The sequence below is a fragment of the Eschscholzia californica genome, unplaced genomic scaffold, assembly GCF_041429995.1.
Source record: "Eschscholzia californica isolate CP2 unplaced genomic scaffold, dmEscCali1.0.p SCAF_1, whole genome shotgun sequence".
NCBI classification, from domain to species: Eukaryota; Viridiplantae; Streptophyta; class Magnoliopsida; order Ranunculales; family Papaveraceae; genus Eschscholzia; species Eschscholzia californica.
The window spans coordinates 84,329,349-84,348,820 of NW_028238198.1; the positions used below are offsets into that span (position 1 = coordinate 84,329,349).

General features: G+C 37.5%; 2 protein-coding genes across 3 annotated transcripts; both read left to right on the forward strand.

Moving 5' to 3' along the window:
- The first annotated feature begins 7,160 nt into the window (after positions 1-7,160).
- LOC147570262 (sterol 3-beta-glucosyltransferase UGT80A2-like) lies at positions 7,161-16,458 on the forward strand. 2 transcript variants are annotated; one of them, XM_086656844.1, is made up of 14 exons: positions 7,161-7,962; positions 9,599-9,774; positions 10,147-10,389; positions 10,887-10,998; positions 11,753-11,923; positions 12,699-12,762; positions 12,906-12,963; positions 13,074-13,251; positions 13,847-13,977; positions 14,898-15,000; positions 15,117-15,193; positions 15,313-15,360; positions 15,455-15,604; positions 16,089-16,458. In XM_086656844.1, the coding sequence occupies exons 1-14, from the start codon at positions 7,803-7,805 to the stop codon at positions 16,260-16,262; spliced, it is 1,845 nt and encodes a 614-aa protein (XP_086512970.1). In that variant the 5' UTR covers positions 7,161-7,802; the 3' UTR covers positions 16,263-16,458. The 2 variants fall into 2 exon arrangements, with proteins under 2 accessions (XP_086512970.1, XP_086512971.1); XM_086656845.1 differs by having other exon boundaries at positions 7,406-7,962; positions 9,612-9,774.
- Positions 16,459-16,467: 9 nt separating this feature from the next.
- LOC147570263 (Glutathione S-transferase family protein) lies at positions 16,468-19,082 on the forward strand. The gene is made up of 3 exons (XM_086656846.1): positions 16,468-17,598; positions 17,687-17,936; positions 18,696-19,082. Exons 1-3 carry the CDS (start codon positions 16,763-16,765, stop codon positions 18,885-18,887), a joined length of 1,278 nt encoding a protein of 425 aa, XP_086512972.1. The 5' UTR covers positions 16,468-16,762; the 3' UTR covers positions 18,888-19,082.
- The last annotated feature ends 390 nt before the right edge of the window (positions 19,083-19,472 follow it).

The following is a 19,472-nucleotide window of genomic DNA, read 5'->3' on the forward strand; positions in this document are numbered from 1 at the left end:
GGTCATGAGAAAGAAGAAAAATGGGTAGCAGCAGCAACAGAGATAGTAAGAGAGAGAGAAAATAGGCGTGCAAGAATCTGGCAGAGAATCCGATAATTCTTAATTAAATACTAAGATGTGAGGTCACTCTCTGTCTCTCTCTCTACCTTAGTAACGTCTCTCTAATCCGATAATACTTACTCACTTCTGACTTCCCTAGGATGTTTTATTTAAGAGCGATATAACAACGGATCATGTAACATCCGGTTGAATGTTTTCTAACATGAACCGCCTTGCTGATACAACGGATTATATAGTAAGAGCAACTCCAACGTGGGGCTCGGGCTCCCAATTTTGGGAGCCCCTGAATTTTGGGAGCCCCGGGGCTTTCCTCAATTCCAACGTTGGGCTCCCAACCGGAGCTCCCAAATCAATATATTATACGTGTGCGAAGTATGTGTGCGAAATTTTGGTTTTAAATTTCGACTATAAATTATTAGATTTCGACTATGAATTAAAATGTGATATTATTCGAGAGAGATAATTTCAAAAAGATAAACACAAAAAAAAACACAAAAATAAAAATTAGAGAAAAATACTTAAAAAAGTAGTATTTAAAATAATAAGAATATTAAAAAAAAAATTAGTTTAAAAAAAAATTAAAAAAATTTAAAAAAAAATAAAATAAGGTGGGGTGGATCCCCTTTTTAGGGGATCCACCCCAAAATAGCCGTTGGGAGACCCCCAACGGCTATATTTGGGGCTGGGAGCCCCCCAGCCCGGGCTCCCATTTGGGAGCCCGGGAGCTTGGGGCTCCCAGCCCCTGGGCTCCCGGGTTGGAGTGGTGAGGCTTGGGGCTGGGGCTCCCAAATTCAAATTGGGAGCCCCAGCCCCATGCACGTTGGAGCTGCTCTAACATCTCTCTTCTTTCACATGTTCAGTAACATAGAGAGAGGAATTTTTGTTTTTACACAGAGATCAATTGGCAGTTCAGATAGGCGGTTTGAGTATACTTTTTGGGTATTTTTCTCTAAAAAAACCTGGTGAGTGTTCAGATATGGGGTGTCCCATTTGTGTAATCAGCTCCCTCACGCAACTGTAATTACTTGTAACAAACACATAAATATAGTGACGATCCAGAGGAAAAATAAAAAGGTGTGCCGGACCATATTTTATGTGGAAATTAAAATTGTTGACATGCATTAGCAATTTAAGGTTTGTGTTACGGGGAAATAAAGAAATTTTCCGGAGTGTGAAGTTTTGAGTTGAAACAAAAAAAATTACAACTTTTTGTTTCTCCCAGACAATCAAAACCTAATACTTTTCAGCTTCTTCTTCCTTTCACCTACTACCACCATCTCCGACGAACCACCATTTCCGCGCGACAATTTTTTTTTCTCCTTCTCTCAATCTCAGGCGAAGGGGAGGAGCCCCTTCGCCAGAGCTCTAGTTTCCAGACGAAACCAGATCTGGTTTCGTCTAGAAACCAAACCAGACGAGTACTAGATCTGGTCTGAACAAACCAGACTCGTTTGGAAACCAAACCAGATGAGTTGATCTGGTTTGATCTTCAAACCAGAGCTACTCATCTGGTTTGCTCCGAGAAAGACGAAAGAGAGAAAGAGAGAAGGGAGGGTGAAGAGAGACAGAGGCAGAAGAGAGAGATAAAGATGATGAAGTCGTCGGTCGTCGCCGGCGACGACTTATGAGGTGTGTTTGGTTTTAGTTTTTTGGATTTTCCACCGTCTTCTTCGAAAAATTTTATGCTTTTCCCAAAACAGTGGCCCAATTTAACAACCATTCCCATATGATGGCTAGCACACGAGACACTACCCCTTTTTGGGGTCGGAAACAAAAGTTCAAGAGCTGGGAAATCTTGTCATGGAGGCTCGAGTCCCATTAAAATCCATAAACACCCCAAAGCAAATCAAACTTGACAGCCAAATAAAATAAACGGGTTAAGCTCTGGGTTTGAAGTGATATCTAGGAATGTCCCGCCTAAATAGTTTATGTGCTTCAGTGCTTGTAGTTGTAGGACTTGTAGCAGCTCCCAATCCGTTTTTTCGGCAAAAAGAAGAAATAGAAAGAGGAGAAAGGAAAACGGAAGGGGGAGTGAAACGAGGATCAGGAAAAGAAACAGAGGAGTATTGACCCGAGATATAAAGTAGAAGTCAAACCAAGCATAACTAGAAGGACACGACAGAAGTGGAGTAAAGAGACTGACTGACTGACTACATATATAGAGAGAGAGAGAAAAGAGAAACTGAGAAAAAGAGAAAAAAGAGTAACATCTTTCTCAATAGAGATAAAGAGAGAGAGAAAATGACAAAAGATGGGATGTTGCATAAAACTAGCTAGAGATTGGTGCATAAAAAAAATAAAAGAGAGATGGTATGTTGAGATTGTGAATAACAATTCTTGGTTGGGAGCAACAAAAAGGAGCAGGCAGACAAGCAGCTAAAGACCAAAAGGCACATCATTCCAAAGAATACTCTTGTCTTATTTTCTTCTCTCAACTAAATTACTACTCTTGTTCAACAAAAAAAAAAACTAAATTACTACTCCATTTTATGATTTATCTCTAAAAAAAAATAAGGGTTATTTCCTAAATAGTCCCCAATTTTGTGACCGATTTCTTGCCTAGTCTCTTAATTTGTCAAAAATACTCAGGTGACTTCTTTTTTAAGCTTCCGTTATAACACCGTTAACTGGTCAACATTTCTCTCTCTTCCATCTCATCACCTCTCTCTGCCACCTCATCTTCTCGCCACCGCATCGTCTTCTCCGACAAGGTCGGCGGCCGACTAATTTTCCGGTCGGCGACCTTCAAATATTAAAAAATATTTTTTTATTTTCTCTCTCCTCTCTCTCTAATTTTTGTTATCATCTCTCCTCTCTATCTTTCTACACACTCTGGCGAAGAGAACTCCTTCGCTGGAGTACCTCGATCTGTTCAAAGGAAGACCTTGAAGGTCTGTTCTTGAACAGACATATTTCCCTTCGTCGGAGCGTGTAGAGAGAGAGAGGAGAGATGATAAAAAAAAAATTTGAGAGAGAGAGAAAAAAAATTTATTTTTTAAATATTTGAAGGTCGCCGGTCGGAAAATTGGCCGGCCAACGACCTTGCCGGAGAAGACGATGAGGTGGCAGAGAGGTGATGAGATGGAAGAGGGGGAAATGTTGACTAGTTAACGGTGTTATAACGGAATCTTAAAAAGGAAGTCATCTGAGTATTTTTGACAAAATAGGGGGTTAGGCAGGAAACCGGTCACAAAGTTGGGGGCTATTTGGGAAATAACCCAAAAAAATAATACTTACTAGACTTCTTCTCCACGAGATGGTTTCATTTCCTCTAATACTCAAAACAAAAAAAATATTATTAACCGCCGTGGTGGATTTGTTGAGAACATCTTTAGAAAAAAATAAAGACAAGTAAAAAATTTTAGTACTCCGTATTTGATTGTGTTTTTGCCCCTGATCGCTATATTCACATCTCTTTTACCACCACAACTTCCAACCATCACTATCATTTCCGACCACTTCACAAACACTCTCGTCATCTCTCACAGTCTCTCTCTCATTTTCACTTTGTTGTTCTCTCTTTCTCTATCTCTCGTTGTAGATATCTTCTGCTCTTTTTGTAGATACCTCTCCCTTGTTCCCTCAACCCAGAAGTTCGAGAGGGTTTCGAATACTGCCGTCGAGGGTTTCAGACTTTGGGTCGACCATCCACGCGTGGTTGATTAACCATGAACATTTCGTGAACGACTAAGCACAACACCCTCGAGGTCTTGTTCCGGTGAAAGGAACAATTTATTTTGCCAGAACTGTGTGTGAGAGAGAGAGACGAAGGTTAGGGAACGACAAACAAAAAAATAATTTTATGAGGCAAGTTAAAAAAAATTAGTTTATGAGCCAAAATGTAAGTTTTACAAATATAAAGGCTAAAAAATTGAATTGATCACAATGTGGACCCAAGTATGAATCAATCCCTAACTTCTTCTATTGGAGTATTTTAACTTTTTTTTTGCTTTTGTTAATGATGGGGCCAAATAAATCTTTATTAGCTGACTAAAAAAGAAATAAGTGGTTAATAATGGAGGAAAATAAGTGAGATCCTGTCTCCTGGATTTGGTTAGGAATTAGGTAGCAGGAAGCTTATAATCATGTATGGAGGAGCATGGGCAAGCTAAGAGACACAATCACACAACTACTAATTTGATTCCCCAAATTTTGAGCTTACTATGTCTGTCCAACTATGTTAAGCTTAGATCTATACACAGAACGGCCAGACACATACACATACACACCTGATAGTATGTACATCCAAGGAATGAAATGTCGAAAAGTTTCGGTCGAAATGACCGAAACTTTTCGGTTTTTCAAAATAGGTATACAAAAACACACATACATAAGTTTCGTGTAAGATTTCGCTCGAAATCAATCGAAATTTCGCTCGAAATCAATTTAGGATACTTACTTTCATTTGTTCTTCATTTTTCTGGTTTAATCTTCATTTCTCTTTCACTGTTTCATCTCAGATCTTCAAGAAATTCTTTCATTTCTTCTTAACAAGTAATTTATCTCATATTACAAGTGAAGATTCATCAAGAAATTTGGGATTTTAGGGTTGATTTCGATAGAAATCTAGAGAGAGAGAGAGAGAGCATGTCGGCTGGAGTCTGGAGAAGAAGACAATTAGGGTTTTAGGGTTTCTTAGGTTTAAATAAGAATTTATAAAGGCGCCCCTCTTTACAGTAAACGGCGCCTGCTTCACTCACAAGGGGTGCGCTTTTAGTACTTATAGAGTGCGCCCTTAACACTCCTTTGGGATATCTCACATCATTTCCAAATTTCTAAAATTAACCCCCTACTATAACGGCTTCAAGTTATCTTTTTGTAAGTCAGCCCCCTGGTATTACTGTTTTATTATAGATTAACCCTGAATTTAATTAATTTTGTCACAAACCCGTCAATTTTTTTTGAAGTTTATCCCGTATTTCATGTTAGAGTTAAGACTTCATATTTTTCATGCTTAGTTATGGTTGAAAGTCTTGTTATACACAACTACATCACATTTATATCATTTCCGTAGATTTGTTAAATTTCCACACTGACCGAAACGTTTCCACGAAACGTTTCCACTTTTGGGCCGACCGAAATTTCCACCGAAACCGAAGTTTCATTCCTTGTGTACATCTCAATGTTTTCGTGTTCATTTTCTGTAAGTATATCATTCGTTTTTGCTCAACGAATAATTTTAGTGTCGAAAGGTCTATACACCATGATGTGGGAAAGTCAAGACGTTTACAGACATTTAGATGAACGATATCTACGCGTTCTAATGAAATCCAGACTGTATTTTACCATCCTTTTTGTAAGGACTTGGGAAAGCTTAGCTACGGGGAAGTCTACATATAGTTCTATTAAATAGACTTAAGAATTCCAGAACTAGCATCAGACATGTGGTAGGAGGTGTAAGTGGAGGTACACATTTAGGTGTTGTTTGTTTTTTTATTTATGTCTGAATCTGAATTGACTTAATCTGAATCAGCTGAACGGAATCGGCTGAATCAGAATTGGATGAATTTAGATGTTTGTTTTTTACATCTGAATTACTAAGTCTGAAAAATTAAAATTACATGTATACCCTTGAATAACAAAAAAAATCCCATTTCTGTTTGTCTTTTATCTCTTGGCCCATAAAAATAAAAGACCTATAAAAACCCTAAAAACCCTAAAAACCTAGGGTTACATTCTCTGTCCACTTCAAAACTAAAAAATTCAGAACTCTCCACCAGCCTCCCCGGATCTCTCTGCGCAAGTCTCGTCCGGATCTCTCTCTCTATATCTCTAACTGAAGTTGAACAAAATGGGTGAGGATCCTCGCTAGATATCTCTCTCTCTATCTCTTCGTCTCTCTCTCTCTCTAACTGAATGTTAGGAAGAAAAAGGGTGATGACCCTCGCCAGATCTGACGAGGGTTTGAGCAAGATCACCCTCGCCAGATCCGGCGAGGGCTTACAGATTTCTTGGCTCCTGAGACGATATAGTGTGCGCTGTGGTGGTGGCTCTAGTCTGCGCGCAGTGGTGGTGGTGGTCTGGCCTTTGATGGTGGTGGTGTTGGTGTAGGTGCTCTGTGGTGGTGGTGGGGTTGGTGCTCTGTTGTGGTGGTGGGGTTGGTGCTCTGTTGTGGTAGTCTGGCCTTTGATGGTGGTGGTGGTGTTGGTGTTGGTGCTCTGTGGTGGTGGTTTTGCCTGTGGTGGTGGTTTTGCCGGCGTTGTTAGTTTTGCCGGTGGTGGTGGTGTTGGTAGTGGTGGTGGTCTTGGTGATGTAGAGACATTTTTCTAAGATACATGGGCATAAATGTCATTTGCTAGATTTCAGAAATTGCCCCCACATTTCAGACTTGTTTTGAATCTGAAATATATGAGCTCTTTTTCAGCCCATTCAGACTTTGGCCCGATTCAGCTAGATTTTCAGAAAATTTTAAATTAAAAAACAAACATCTGAAATCTCAATTGAAACCCAATTCAGATTTCAGATCTGAAAAGATTAAAAAACATACAGCACCTTAGACTTATACTTCTCGTGATGCTTTCCCCGATTTGATTGTAAAAAAGAGAAGGATCATTTTTTTTTGAAGATTTACTATATGGTAGTTACAAAGGTATTCATACCTCGATACGATACGATAAGCACGATAACTGTCGAGTTACTACTGGTTTGAAACCGACAAAATGAAATAGCGTAAAGCCTATAGAAACTAGTTTATTGATATCCAAGTTCAATATTCATGGATTTGCACTTTCATGGATCGAAACTAAGACCTCCCCATTACGGAGTAGATGCACTAACCAACTGGGCTACCAGTTGTTGGTAGGAGTAGTTTCTATTGGTCTATGATAATTTGAAGAAATATGATGAACTATATGGTGCCTATAAAACATCTTGGGCCGGTACGATCGATCTTACCACATTAGTTCTCTAAAGCCTAAGAACATGACGGCGTGGCAACTTGGGAAGTCAATGCCAACACGGTTTATAGGCACTATGGTAAGTTCAAAACCCAGCTCATTGACCTTAACCTAATTGACTCGTTGAGTTGGGTTTTCTTCAATTTAGACCAAGAATGACTGAGAATAGATGCAGTGTCCTCGTATACTAAATCTTATTTTGGTTCTCATACCACTTATCCAACACAATGGTGCGAATTAATTGGGTCTATAATTTCCGTTATCAAGAAGTCTTGTCATATATGCTGCGGACAACGATTGCACCAGTTGCCAATCTTGTCCCCAACTATAACTAGGGTCGACCCAACATCGACTAGTAGATACTCTAGAGGCCCGCCCACGATGAGCGAATTGACTTTGTATTTGACTTACAAAATTGCCTTAAAGATCATAAATGCCATCAAAACCTTGGCTTAGTAGAAAAATTTTGGTCAAGTTTCTTTCTACTGGGGTGACCATAAATAGAAGGGAACAAACCACTGACTGGCACTGAGAATCAGTTGAATTGGTTATTTTTTCAGACTCCGAAAGTGGCAGAAAACAACTATTACTCGAGTAGGGGTATTTTTTTTTTCAATTTGATCGAAGAGAATTCATTGTTGGGAGCACAATCGACTTACTACCCAAACTAAAGGAGACGAAGAATCAACTTACCCAAACCATTAATTTTTAATCAATAAAAAAAAGAAGAAGACGAAGAGAGAATCTGACAGTTTTAAATTTTATAAAAAAAGTATTCATTCTTCCAACTAAGTATCTGATTCTTTCTCTGTCATTCTACCCACCACCATCGCTCCTCCTCACTTGATGATGGGAGATCAAACTTTTTCAGACGTCGTGACTCCCGGTAACGGTTATCAACCCAGGTCATCGTCGGAGTCGTCGGAGGAGGAAGAAGAGGCAAGTGTTTTTGGAATGGGTACCGGAGAAACGAGATCTGGTTCTGTTCCTGTTGATGTAAATTCAGGTATGGGTTTTATTAGTTTGTTGATCTGATTGAAAATTGATTATCTTTCAAGTTGACTGACAAGTTGAGAATTTGTTCCCTCTCTCTCTCTCTGTGGATTTTCTTCGAACACATTGCGCCCATTGTTGATTCTTTCTTTAGCTAACGATTGGGAACAGAAAAAAAGATACCCAAGATTAAAAGATTAAGAATTGAATAAATGGTGGTGTTTGCTCTACTGGAATTATCACATTGAGAGAAGATTGTTTTTTTTTTAATGGTGGACTCAGAAGAGTTTATTTAATATAGTATATACAGATAGTTGAAATTAGAATTATGAAACCCTGGAAAATCGTTGATAAAATTTCAGAAATGGTGATTTTTAATTTAAAAAAGCGATTTTTAGTGTGATCAGAGAGTGATAAAATCATGAGTTTCTAATGGTGTGCTTAGAACTCATCAGCATTACAAGGGTAAGATTTTCTCTCGTCTTTTTTCATGAAAATTGTTGGATTAAAACTGCTCTATAATTAGTCAACCTTGGTAATCTGTTATCTGCATTTGTCCAAGTAAGCTAGTGTTATGACAAAGAACAAGGAAGTGAAGAAAAACAATAATGAAAGTGAACAATCACACAAAAGACTAATGGGGTGTTTGGATGGCGGAATCATGAATCCACGGATTCATGAGTCCTTGGGATTCATGATTCCACGGATTCATGAATCCAAGTAATATTTTTTGGCTTGTTTGGCAACTAAAAATCCTATGATTTATTATTATTCGAGTATTTTTAAACGTCTTTAGAAAAAATATGATTTTGAAAAAAAAAATAATGATTTTGTAGAAGGAAATATTTTTTTGTTGATTTAAGTTTGAAATTTAGGTTCATTAATCCAAAATCCTACCAAATCCTAGGGGGTAGGGTGGGATTTTGGTCCAATACAAATTTTGGAATTAGGAATCCTTAGGATTCAAGAGTCCTAGGATTCCTGGTAGCCAAACAGACCAAGGATTCATGATTCCTACCAAATTCCACTTTTGATAGGAATCCTACTTAGGAATCCTGCAACCAAACACACCATAAGAGTTTTACGTGGATCGGCCGGTGAAACCGAAAATAGGATGCCCCTTTTACATTGATAACAACCCTTTATAAGACAAAGACAAAACATAATTAAATAGGTCGGGCCATTTTAGATAGACATTTTCTCAGGTCAATCTGGGTTAGTTATCGACCCATATTTCAGGCACTTTCAACCGCTGCTACAACTTTATGTTGGAAATGTTTATCGAATTTCTACTTAGTTGTGTTCCTAGTAGTGGACATAACAAGCATTTTGAACATTATATTCAGGAATATAATGTGATGTCTATGATATTTGGATTACGCGCGATCTTGTATGATGTTATTTGTTCATTAGGACTTATGTTTGTTCAGGCGAGCTATGATTGTTTGTATAGACAAGGGATATCCTTCTTTTGCATCATGTTTTCTAACTTCCTCATTCCCAAGTATGAATTTGGTCCTTCACTACATTTCAGCTATCTCTTACACATAATGCCAGTCACACTGAGTAGTAGCTATAAGTTAGCGTGACAGTTTTCGTTTGTTTTCTGCCGTCTTTGGCCCATGATTCATATTCTACAATTTATTTAGGGACTGTTGACAGGACTCTACGTAGATCAAATACGTCGTCTAAGGTGAATTTGGACTCTTCTAAATTAGATATGCCAACAAATGAGGTAAAATTGGTTCGGTCGAACACTCAAAGGCGCCCACAAAGTGATAAACCAGCTCCAATGTTTGATGACAAGATTCCCATCCACAAGAAGGTATAGTCTAATGCAAGTTAAGTTAGAATTCGACTCAGTTGATTATGATTGTTAAATATTTACTGTTTAAACCATGCTTTCGAGTGCTGACAGAATGAATGTCAGCACTTGATTAAAGCGTGACCGTATGAGCACATTGAGTCCAACGAAAATTAAGCTGAAACAGCCTTAAAGTATTTGAAATTCTATAGATATAAATAGAAAAACAATTTGTTCAACAAAAAAAGGGGAAAAGATAACGAATATCTATTCAACTTATCCGCAATTAGTGGATTTTCAAAAGTAGGCATGCCACAACCTGCTTGACTCTTTTATTTACTCTTCTATTACTCTGCTTTAGGAATTATAATAAAAGACCTCATATTCTTTCAGATCGAGATATTGAATCGAATGGCAACTGTGAAACATGACGGAACTGTGGAATTTGAAGTTCCTGTGGATCTTAAATCCGGAGGTCTTGATTTCGGTATTGAAGATGTTTGTATTGAAGGTGCTGATGAAGAATCTCTTGATTCAGCAGACCTTCAATATATACCACCACTGCAGATAGTAATGCTTATTGTTGGTACACGAGGAGATGTACAACCGTTCATTGCCATTGGGAAACGTTTGCAGGCAATAAGCTTAATCCTCTCCTTTTCTTCGTTTGTAATTATTCAATTCCTTTGAATTTTGAGTTTTGAAAATGTAACAGTAATTTTCATCAAATTTGGTCTTTTCAAAACTTAGATGGCCAACGACTTTGTTCATTTTAATATTTTATTTAAAATAAAAATACGTGAGTGATGTAATTCAATACCTGACTTAGAAGCCCTCGAGTTCTCGTAATATTCTCCTTATAAGATACTGTATTCCTAATTTCCTTACCAATTTAAAATTCTTTCTGCAAAACTGAAAGTTGTAAACATCAAATTTTTACACACTAGTAAACTACATTAAGTAAGCTATTTTAGTTAAAGTTCTGCATTTGAATCCATTTTACCACCATATGAATCTTTTAGGATGCTTGGCAGAGCAGTAATGAAGAGAAATACTAGTCATTGCCCACATACACATACCTATGAATAACTTACACTTGCAATGATTTAATTGCTGTAGATATTCACTTGCAGGACTATGGCCATCGAGTTAGGCTAGCAACCCATGCGAACTTCAAGGAGTTCGTCTTGACTGCTGGCTTGGAGTTTTATCCATTAGGCGGAGATCCGAAAGTTCTAGCTGAATGTATGTACTCCGATTCAACTTCATGACAATTAGACATTCATTGAACTTCAAATAATCTCGTAATTACACAAGGATATATATTTAGCTAATGCTTGTTACTACTCGCTATCAGTCTTTAGTTGCAAAGTTTCACTTTATGGGTACAAATTTCTCGATTGTCGGGTTCTACAAATGCTAAAGGGTTTCATGCATTTCAGTTGGTTGAATTTCATGTGGTTGGTGAACTTATTAGGGCCGAACCCGCTTTATTGCTTTTTCTTTGTCCTATGTAGTTACATCAGTATGCTTGGTGAAGCCTTATCCAATGTGGGTCCAATATATATCATTTTGAGTTATAGTTAGATGGTAAACATTATGTAACAGGGTAACAGCAATATACGTACTGAGAAAGTATCAAGATGTTCTGAATTGGAGCCCAAATTGAGCATTCTAAATGCAAGCAAAGCTTTTGAATGTTTAAAGATGTTTCTCTTTGACTGTTTATAAACACGTCAATATATAGAGTTGTTAGATGCAATTTTGATGAGTTATAAATCTTGCAATTTACATAGTTTAACTCCCAAATGTTTTGAGTTTTTTCAGCTAAGATATCGCTAGATTGACTGCATTTTCTTAGTTTCAACTGATATGCTGGGAAAATATGTTTTTAAGATGCTTAACTTGGAGTTTAGATGATGTTTTAGCATTTTGCTTTTGCTCTTCATAAGAATCTGTAGCTTGGTTCTGCACATTTAATCTACTTTTCATTTTCTAGACATGGTCAAGAATAAGGGATTTTTGCCTTCTGGACCATCAGAAATATCTATTCAACGAAAGCAACTGAAAGAAATCATATTTTCCTTATTCTCGGCATGCAAGGACCCTGACCTCGATTCTGGTATTCCTTTTAAAGCGGAAGCAATCATTGCTAATCCACCAGCATATGGTACGTTCGCTTCCAAATCTTGCTTCACCTTTTTTCTTCAGATTTCAAAATGAGGTTTTCAGAGAGAAAGGGGGAGGCAGAGAAATCTTAATTAGTAGTAACTTTTTTTTAAGGTAGAGCATTGGTCGTCCACATTATATATATGGTTATAGACGTTTGTCTTCAACAATATAGTTTAATAAAAGCTTCTATGTTACTGGTGTTCTCACATTAGAGGTTTGTATCATTTGAAGCAAGTAATATCTTTACGATTGGGTTACCAAAATGGTTCACACAACTTTCTTATATGGTCCTTCAAATGACTTACAATATCTTGGAGTGTAGTAACCATATAATATTTAATAGTAGTCGAGGTTTTGTTTTATGTCTGTCCACTCTTTGTTAGAACCTTGGACATTTGTTTGTTGCATTTCTAATCGGTTCTCCTACCATTCAAGCTTGATTGTATAAGAGTTAGGGGATTTGGAAATGGTAGGTTTTGGTCATCCGCCAATTGGGTAAGTTTTTGAGTGAGTATGCAATTTGTGCTTGTTCCAGTTTTACTTATAAAATTTCATTATAAAACCCCTAACCTCAACCAATTTTGACTTACATAAAAGCCATGCAGAAACATATTACAGTTAAAACAAACTGATGGCATATAAGTCGTAGGATAAGATCTTCTATGAAGTGTCACCCTAAAGCATGTGCGCTGATCCTACTTATAATATATATATCTTTTTTGTTTTTAAGCACAATCAACTACCTCAACTACTAACATGATTAAATTCTTCAGGGCATGCACATGTGGCAGAGGCGCTAAAAGTACCCCTTCATATATTTTTTACAATGCCGTGGACGTAAGATTACCTTTCATCGTGAAAATAGTCTCATTATCCATTTTCATATTTTGGAAATTGCTATCACATCATGGGTTCAATTACTGTGAATGCTTTTTATGAGGTACACCTGAGTTTGACAATGTTTCCATTTTTCATGGCAGGCCAACTAGTCAATTTCCACATCCTTTATCCCGTGTCAAGCAATCAGCTGGATACAGAGTTAGCCAACTTAACTACAATCCTTTAATATCCTTTAATACTCAATACTGTTATTGCATTTCTGTGGTCTAAATGTTCCAATTAAATTTTGATCCTAGAATTTTCTGTAGGTGTCATACCAAATTGTTGATTCGATGATTTGGCTTGGAATACGAGACATGATAAATGATTTTAGGAAGAAAAAGCTAAAGCTACGACCAGTTACATATTTAAGTGGTGCCCAAGGATCTGGTTCTGATGTGCCTCATGGCTATATTTGGAGTCCTAGCCTTGTTCCAAAGCCCAAAGGTTTTTGATATGTCTATCCTTCTTTTTCAGTAGTGCAGAATCTTTGCGTGGTGTTATCTTGAGCCCAAATTTATTGTGCTTCTCATAGATATAGAGCGTGCATGTGCTATATGCAAAATTTAGATTTTGTTATCTTATATTCTGAGCCAATAACTATGTCAATGGCAGCATTAAAAATATCAATACCCGACACTGGTACCAGCCTACCAGGGTACCATATAGTGCAATCTAAACAATCACAAAATGGTACAGACACAAACACAAACACAAACACAAACACACAAATGACGTTTACCGAGAGCCGAATTTTATGCACCTAAAAAGATTTTTTGCGAATAGATACACAAAACTTAGTTGGTAAGAGTTGATTCTTCTCCCTATCTGCTTAAAGTTCCATTTTCACCTCTTGTCCTCTCTGGTACAATGTACAAACTGTAGCTTGTTTTGTATCTCTCTCATCTCAATGTCTTATGTTGGTCAGTCATACAAAACATTGTATCAAAAGGGTAGTTTTACGGCTTCCTTGTGTTTTTTGCTATAAATTCGCATTGTGTGACTGTTCTCTAATGTTATTATCCTAATTGCTTGATTACAGATTGGGGACCCAAGATTGATGTAGTTGGGTTTTGCTTCCTTGACCTTGCATCAAATTATATACCTCCAAAATCTCTTGTAGATTGGCTTGAAGCTGGCAAAAAGCCTGTCTATATTGGGTTTGGCAGCCTTGTGAGTGCTCTCTTCTTCCTCTCTTGAGTATGTATCTTAGATATCCTTTGTGCTGTATATAGACCTCAGACTTCAGGGTGTAATGTCTGATTTGACTCTGAATGGATGGTCTGTGTCCGCCTTTGATTCTATAAGGAAGCTACAGTGCCATTAATGGTGTATCTGAAACTAGTTAGTTCTATTGATTGTCACTGACCACTTGTCCATGCAAATGGTATAACATATAGATACTTTGTCCAACTGTTCTATATATTTTTCCAAGTTTGCAACTATCTTAAACCCAGTATGACGATTGAGAAAGTCTCGACGTGGTCTGAAAGCCAAATACAACTGTTGAATAAGCCTGCGAATGGTAGTACCAGTCTAACATAAAGCAATAAATAGAGAAAGCTAGGTGGTAATGTTAGTGACTTGGACTTGCCAGGTCAGTGTACTAAACTTCATCTTAACTGGTCTGGAAACCCAATACATGGTTGAATTGCTAAGGAATGGTCGGCCAGTATAACCTAAGGAAGTGATTCCTACCTGAACGATATTGTTTAAACTGGCAAACAAAGCAGGAGATTTTGAAGTACCACCATATCCTGAAAGCTCAATACCATTCTGAGATATGATAGAAATTTGTCTGGAGCAGTTTAATCAAAATTCGACTACTTGGAATGCCAAGTACTTGCTATAAACACACTACCAATCGACATTACCTATATGTTTATTAATAATGCATTATCCAATTTTGCAAGATTTATGTACTTGTCTTTTGCAGTTTTGGATCTGAAAATTATAATATGTTTGCAGTTCTTGCATCGAGTAAGGTGTTAAGTGTGACATTGACTCTTGAGTAAAGGCAATTGTTGAGTCTCTATTGTATATCTTTGTTTATAAATGTTCACTACTATTGCCTAACTATTGTTTTTGTGAAGCCTGTTCAAGAGCCTGAAAAAATGACCCAAATTATCGTGGAGGCACTGGAAATCACTGGGCAAAGGGGCATTATTAACAAAGGATGGGGTGGTCTTGGGAACTGTAAGTATACGATATCTCTTGCGAAGCTTTGATACTCAAATTTCATATTTGGCCACTAGTTGTGGCATTTGTTTTTCACTAAATGGATTATGGACCTGAGTTTTTCTCTTGAATAGTGGCTGAACCCAAGGAATCTATATATTTGCTGGACAACTGCCCTCATGACTGGCTGTTCTTACAATGTGAGGCTGTGGTAAGGCTTGTCATGACTTTTGGTTTGACTACTTGTGAATCCTCTCGATATCAATGGCTGGAGGCTTTAGAGTAAAAAGAAAATGATCAATCCACTTTGAATTTGTGATTTTTCTGTAGGTTCATCATGGAGGTGCAGGAACAACAGCTGCTGGCCTCAAAGCTGCGGTAAAATATTACATTCCAACTTCTTGTTAAGCCTTCATTCTAATTGTACTCTGGTCGCTAATTATTGATAATAATTCATTTTAACTTTGTCTAGTGCCCAACTACTATTGTACCTTTTTTCGGTGATCAACCATTCTGGGGAGAGCAAGTACACGCCAGAGGAGTAGGTCCACCTCCTATTCATATTGACCACTTTTCATTGCAGAAGCTAGTCGATGCAATAAACTTCATGCTTGATCCTAAGGTAATATCTGATTACTTGATTTTTAGCTCAATGACTTAAATATATAGGATGTTCTAATCTATTTTACGTATGTGTTTGGTGCATTTTACTTCTTCATAACTTCGTATCAGTTAAGTCCCGTCTGTCTGTGACACAAACAATTATGAGATGAAGAAGTCGATCCACATTCTTCATAGTGTATAGATACTGTACACATACTTATAACAGAACAACTCGCTGGTTTAGGCGTCTAAATGGGTCGGTCTACTCCTGATCCCAACAGATGAACGAGTTATTTGTGTAATTGGCCAATTCCGACCACTTAGTTCTTTGAACCCTATTTATCTGTTTCTACAGGACAAACATAAGATAAGAAAAATTGCATGCATGTTTAGATTGTCGATAAATTTACAGTACGTTAGTTTTTGTTGATGAAGTACTTTGCCGTTAACTCACAATCCTGTCATATATTGTTCACCTATGGACTAATGATTTTCTATTGCAGGTGAAGGAATGTGCTGTTGAGCTTGCAAAGGCCATGGAAACTGAGGATGGAGTTGCAGGAGCTGTGAAAGCTTTCTTTAAACATCTTCCCAGAAAAAAGTGTATGACAGAACAATTGCCAGTTTCATATGGAGGTTTATTCGGATCTTTTGGAAAATGTTTTGGTTGTTCGTGATCCTGAGACTCCAGTTTCATTATCGTATCATGTGAAGATCTTCGGTATTGGATTGCTCCCACGATTATATCTTTTTTGTTTCTCTTGTTCCTCATTCAAATTTTAGTTTTATAAGCAACATATATCTTTTTTGTTTCGGAAATATTTCAATTATAATTGTGTCAAACTGATTTTGTGATAATTGTTTTACAACCTAGAGTAGTGTTATATGTTTTTTTCCACTCAACTTGTCGTGTTCCCTCGGTTGTTATAACAAGTCTTGTTCGAAACTGAAAATAGGTTGGGCTAGGGTCAACCTTTGTCTGACCCCCGAATGCGGTTAAGTAATCACAGTGTCATCGAAAAGATAACGGAAAAAAAGAGGGAGGAGGAGAGAGAGAATTAGACGTGGTGGTGGCCGGTCGATAGTGGTGGGAGGAGAAGAGAACGAAGAAAAATATAAAAAATAATTTTAAAGGTCACTGTCGAGTAGGCAAAGTTAAAGAGAGAAAACAATATAAATGGAAATTTCGAACCTTAAAATCAACTGTCCCAAAAAGAGTAAAATGGCTACAGTTTCACTTCTCAAACCTATTATACCTTCTTCATCTCTTCCATCACACAAAACCAGACCCAAAACATGCCACGTAAGCCCTAGACTCTGTCTAAACCAGCAACAACGGCCATCAACTTCATCCGGCAATCTCCTAACGAACATAACCAGATTATTATGGGGAAAATCTCTTCCACCTCAACTCCTCATCTCAACCGTTCGTACTACCTGGAACACCACGTGGCATCTCATGATGAATCAACTCGCCCCTTCTGATCCTTCTGGTTCTTACTCTCGTCCTCCTTCCCAATTCCCCGCCAATTTCAATTCTTCTTCTTCTTCCCGCCTTAACCTTCATCTCTATGTAGGACTTCCTTGTCCATGGGCTCACCGAACCCTAATCGTAAGAGCTCTCAAAAACCTTGAAGACAAAATCCCATTATCAATTGCTTCCCCTGGTATTGATGGTTCTTGGGAATTTCATAACAAAATCCCAACCCAGAAAATCAGAGAGGAAAAAGAAATTCTCTTGATACCCGGACCTGATTATGCAAATGGGTGTAAGAATCTGAAGGAAATTTACAGTCTTGGGAGTGGGACCTATAATGGAAGATCAACTGTTCCTATGCTATACGATTTTGAAAAAAACAAAGTTTTTTGCAATGAAAGTTATGATATAATCAATTTCTTTAATTCAATACCAGGTGAAAACCCTACTTTAGATCTCTCTCCATCATCTTTGAAGAAGCAGATTGAAGATTGGAACCAAATTATTTACCCTAAAGTGAATAATGGAGTTTACAGGTAAAAAAAATGATTAAAGATTGGTTTTTTATTTTAGTTTCGTATTGTGTCTGAGAGGTGTTTGATAATATTCCTGTGTGTATGATAGATGTGGATTTGCACAGAGTCAAGAAGCATATGATAGTGCAGTAAGTGGACTGTTTAGTACATTGGATATGATTGATGATCACTTGGGTAATTTTCGATACTTATGTGGGGATTTGCTTACACTTGCCGATATTTGCTTATTTACTACATTGATTCGATTCGATCTTGTCTATAATGTTCTCTTCAAATGCACGAAAAAGAAGCTTTTGGAATACCCGAATCTTCATGGGTATATGCGCGATATCTATCAGGTACACTTCTTTCACTTAGTATTGCTCGTTCTAAATGATTAATTCATTACTAATTCATGCTAGTATGGATAAAAAATCATTCCTTGGGAAAATTAGTATATAGTTCAAGTAAGAGATGGTTTAATGAAACCATAATGTTGGATATAGTCGTCCTCATAAACATGTATTTTGTGTACATTCCATTCATGAAGAAGGTGGGTGTTACGGCTGCTCAAACGGGCTTGGGTGGGCTTTGAGCGTCAACAATTTGTGAAAATCCCAGCCGAGTTTGCCCAAAAAAACTTTGAGCGTCAGCTGTACGTGAAAAACCCAAACGAGTCAGCCCAGCTACCCTAATGGCCAGGGAAATCTATTGTCCGCCCGCTGAAGGAAATGCCCATGCCCGCAAGGTTCCCGCCCCTAGCTCTTTCTAGTTTTATGAATTCATTGAACATCTTCACATTAGAAAACCATCTTACCCATTTGAAATGGTAATGGATGAGCTTATCTACTAACTGTCAGCTTTCAACAAACTTATTTCTCGGTTAATTGTGCAACTTATTAGGCTGAGAGCTTGGAGTTACCGAGTACTTGTTTAGTAATTTTTTTCCGTTTTGGAGTTGTTTGGTCTGAAAGAACTACTAAGTGTTCTGTTTCTAACATGAACTACATTTTTACAAAGCAGATTACAGAAAGCACGTTTATTCATCATACATTATACGTGTCATACTGTTATTGAAACATCCTTGCCTAAGCTTCAAAATTTATTTACCTGAGCAGATACCGAAGGTTGCTGCAACTTGCAATTTTGAAGCTATAATGGATGGCTACTACAAGACTCTTTTCCCACTGAATCCAGGCAATATTCGACCCACGATGCCTTCAGGTTGTGAGAAGGAATTCCTCTCTAGACCTCACAACAGAGAATTAATATCATCGACCGATAAACAAATCGAAGCTTCGGTTTCATAGAGTTATTTCTGCCCCAGCTGCAAATCTATGCTTTATGTTCATACTATTTGTAAATTAGTTTATACTCCTTGTGTCCAGCCAAAGGAAAACAATGAACAGTAAAATGTTCTGCAAGAATTACAGACTTTTGGCTTTACATTTTTGTGGTTGCTTGTTTCAGTATAGCTAAGTCATAGTATAATTTGTTGATTCTCATTTTTCTGTGCCAATTAGTTTTGAGTTGGAAGTCCATTAAGTAAATGAGGGAAGTTATATGAGCAATGAGTTTTACGAACACCGTTGTGGATTATAAAAGAGGTAACTGCAGAGAGGGGTTTCCTTCTGACAACGGTAGAGAGAGAGAGAGAGGAGCACAATCCCCCAATGTATATATATACAGATTTCTCTTTCTCCCTTCCTAGCTATTTCCTTTTGTCTCGCTCTCTCACTTTTTGCCGACGATGATTCATGTTCTCTTCTGGTCATGGTTAACCAAGATTTGGTCCAAGTAATTGGGCCAATTCGAGAAAGGGTTCTGATTTTTTGGTATAACAAACTTCATTCACCTTAAAAACAATAGACAAAATTTGTTGTGGCATATCTTCA

Bases quoted from the DNA above. Each gene is read 5' to 3' on its own strand.
- LOC147570263 (XM_086656846.1), top strand. From the start codon at position 16,763: ATGGAAATTTCGAACCTTAAAATCAACTGTCCCAAAAAGAGTAAAATG. The intron at 17,599-17,686 runs GTAAAAAAAATG...TGTGTATGATAG, and splicing joins GTGAATAATGGAGTTTACAG to ATGTGGATTTGCACAGAGTC. The intron at 17,937-18,695 runs GTACACTTCTTT...TTACCTGAGCAG, and splicing joins ATATGCGCGATATCTATCAG to ATACCGAAGGTTGCTGCAAC.
- LOC147570262 (XM_086656844.1), top strand. From the start codon at position 7,803: ATGATGGGAGATCAAACTTTTTCAGACGTCGTGACTCCCGGTAACGGT. The intron at 12,763-12,905 runs GTAAGATTACCT...TTTTCATGGCAG, and splicing joins TTTTTTACAATGCCGTGGAC to GCCAACTAGTCAATTTCCAC. The intron at 13,252-13,846 runs GTTTTTGATATG...GCTTGATTACAG, and splicing joins CCTTGTTCCAAAGCCCAAAG to ATTGGGGACCCAAGATTGAT.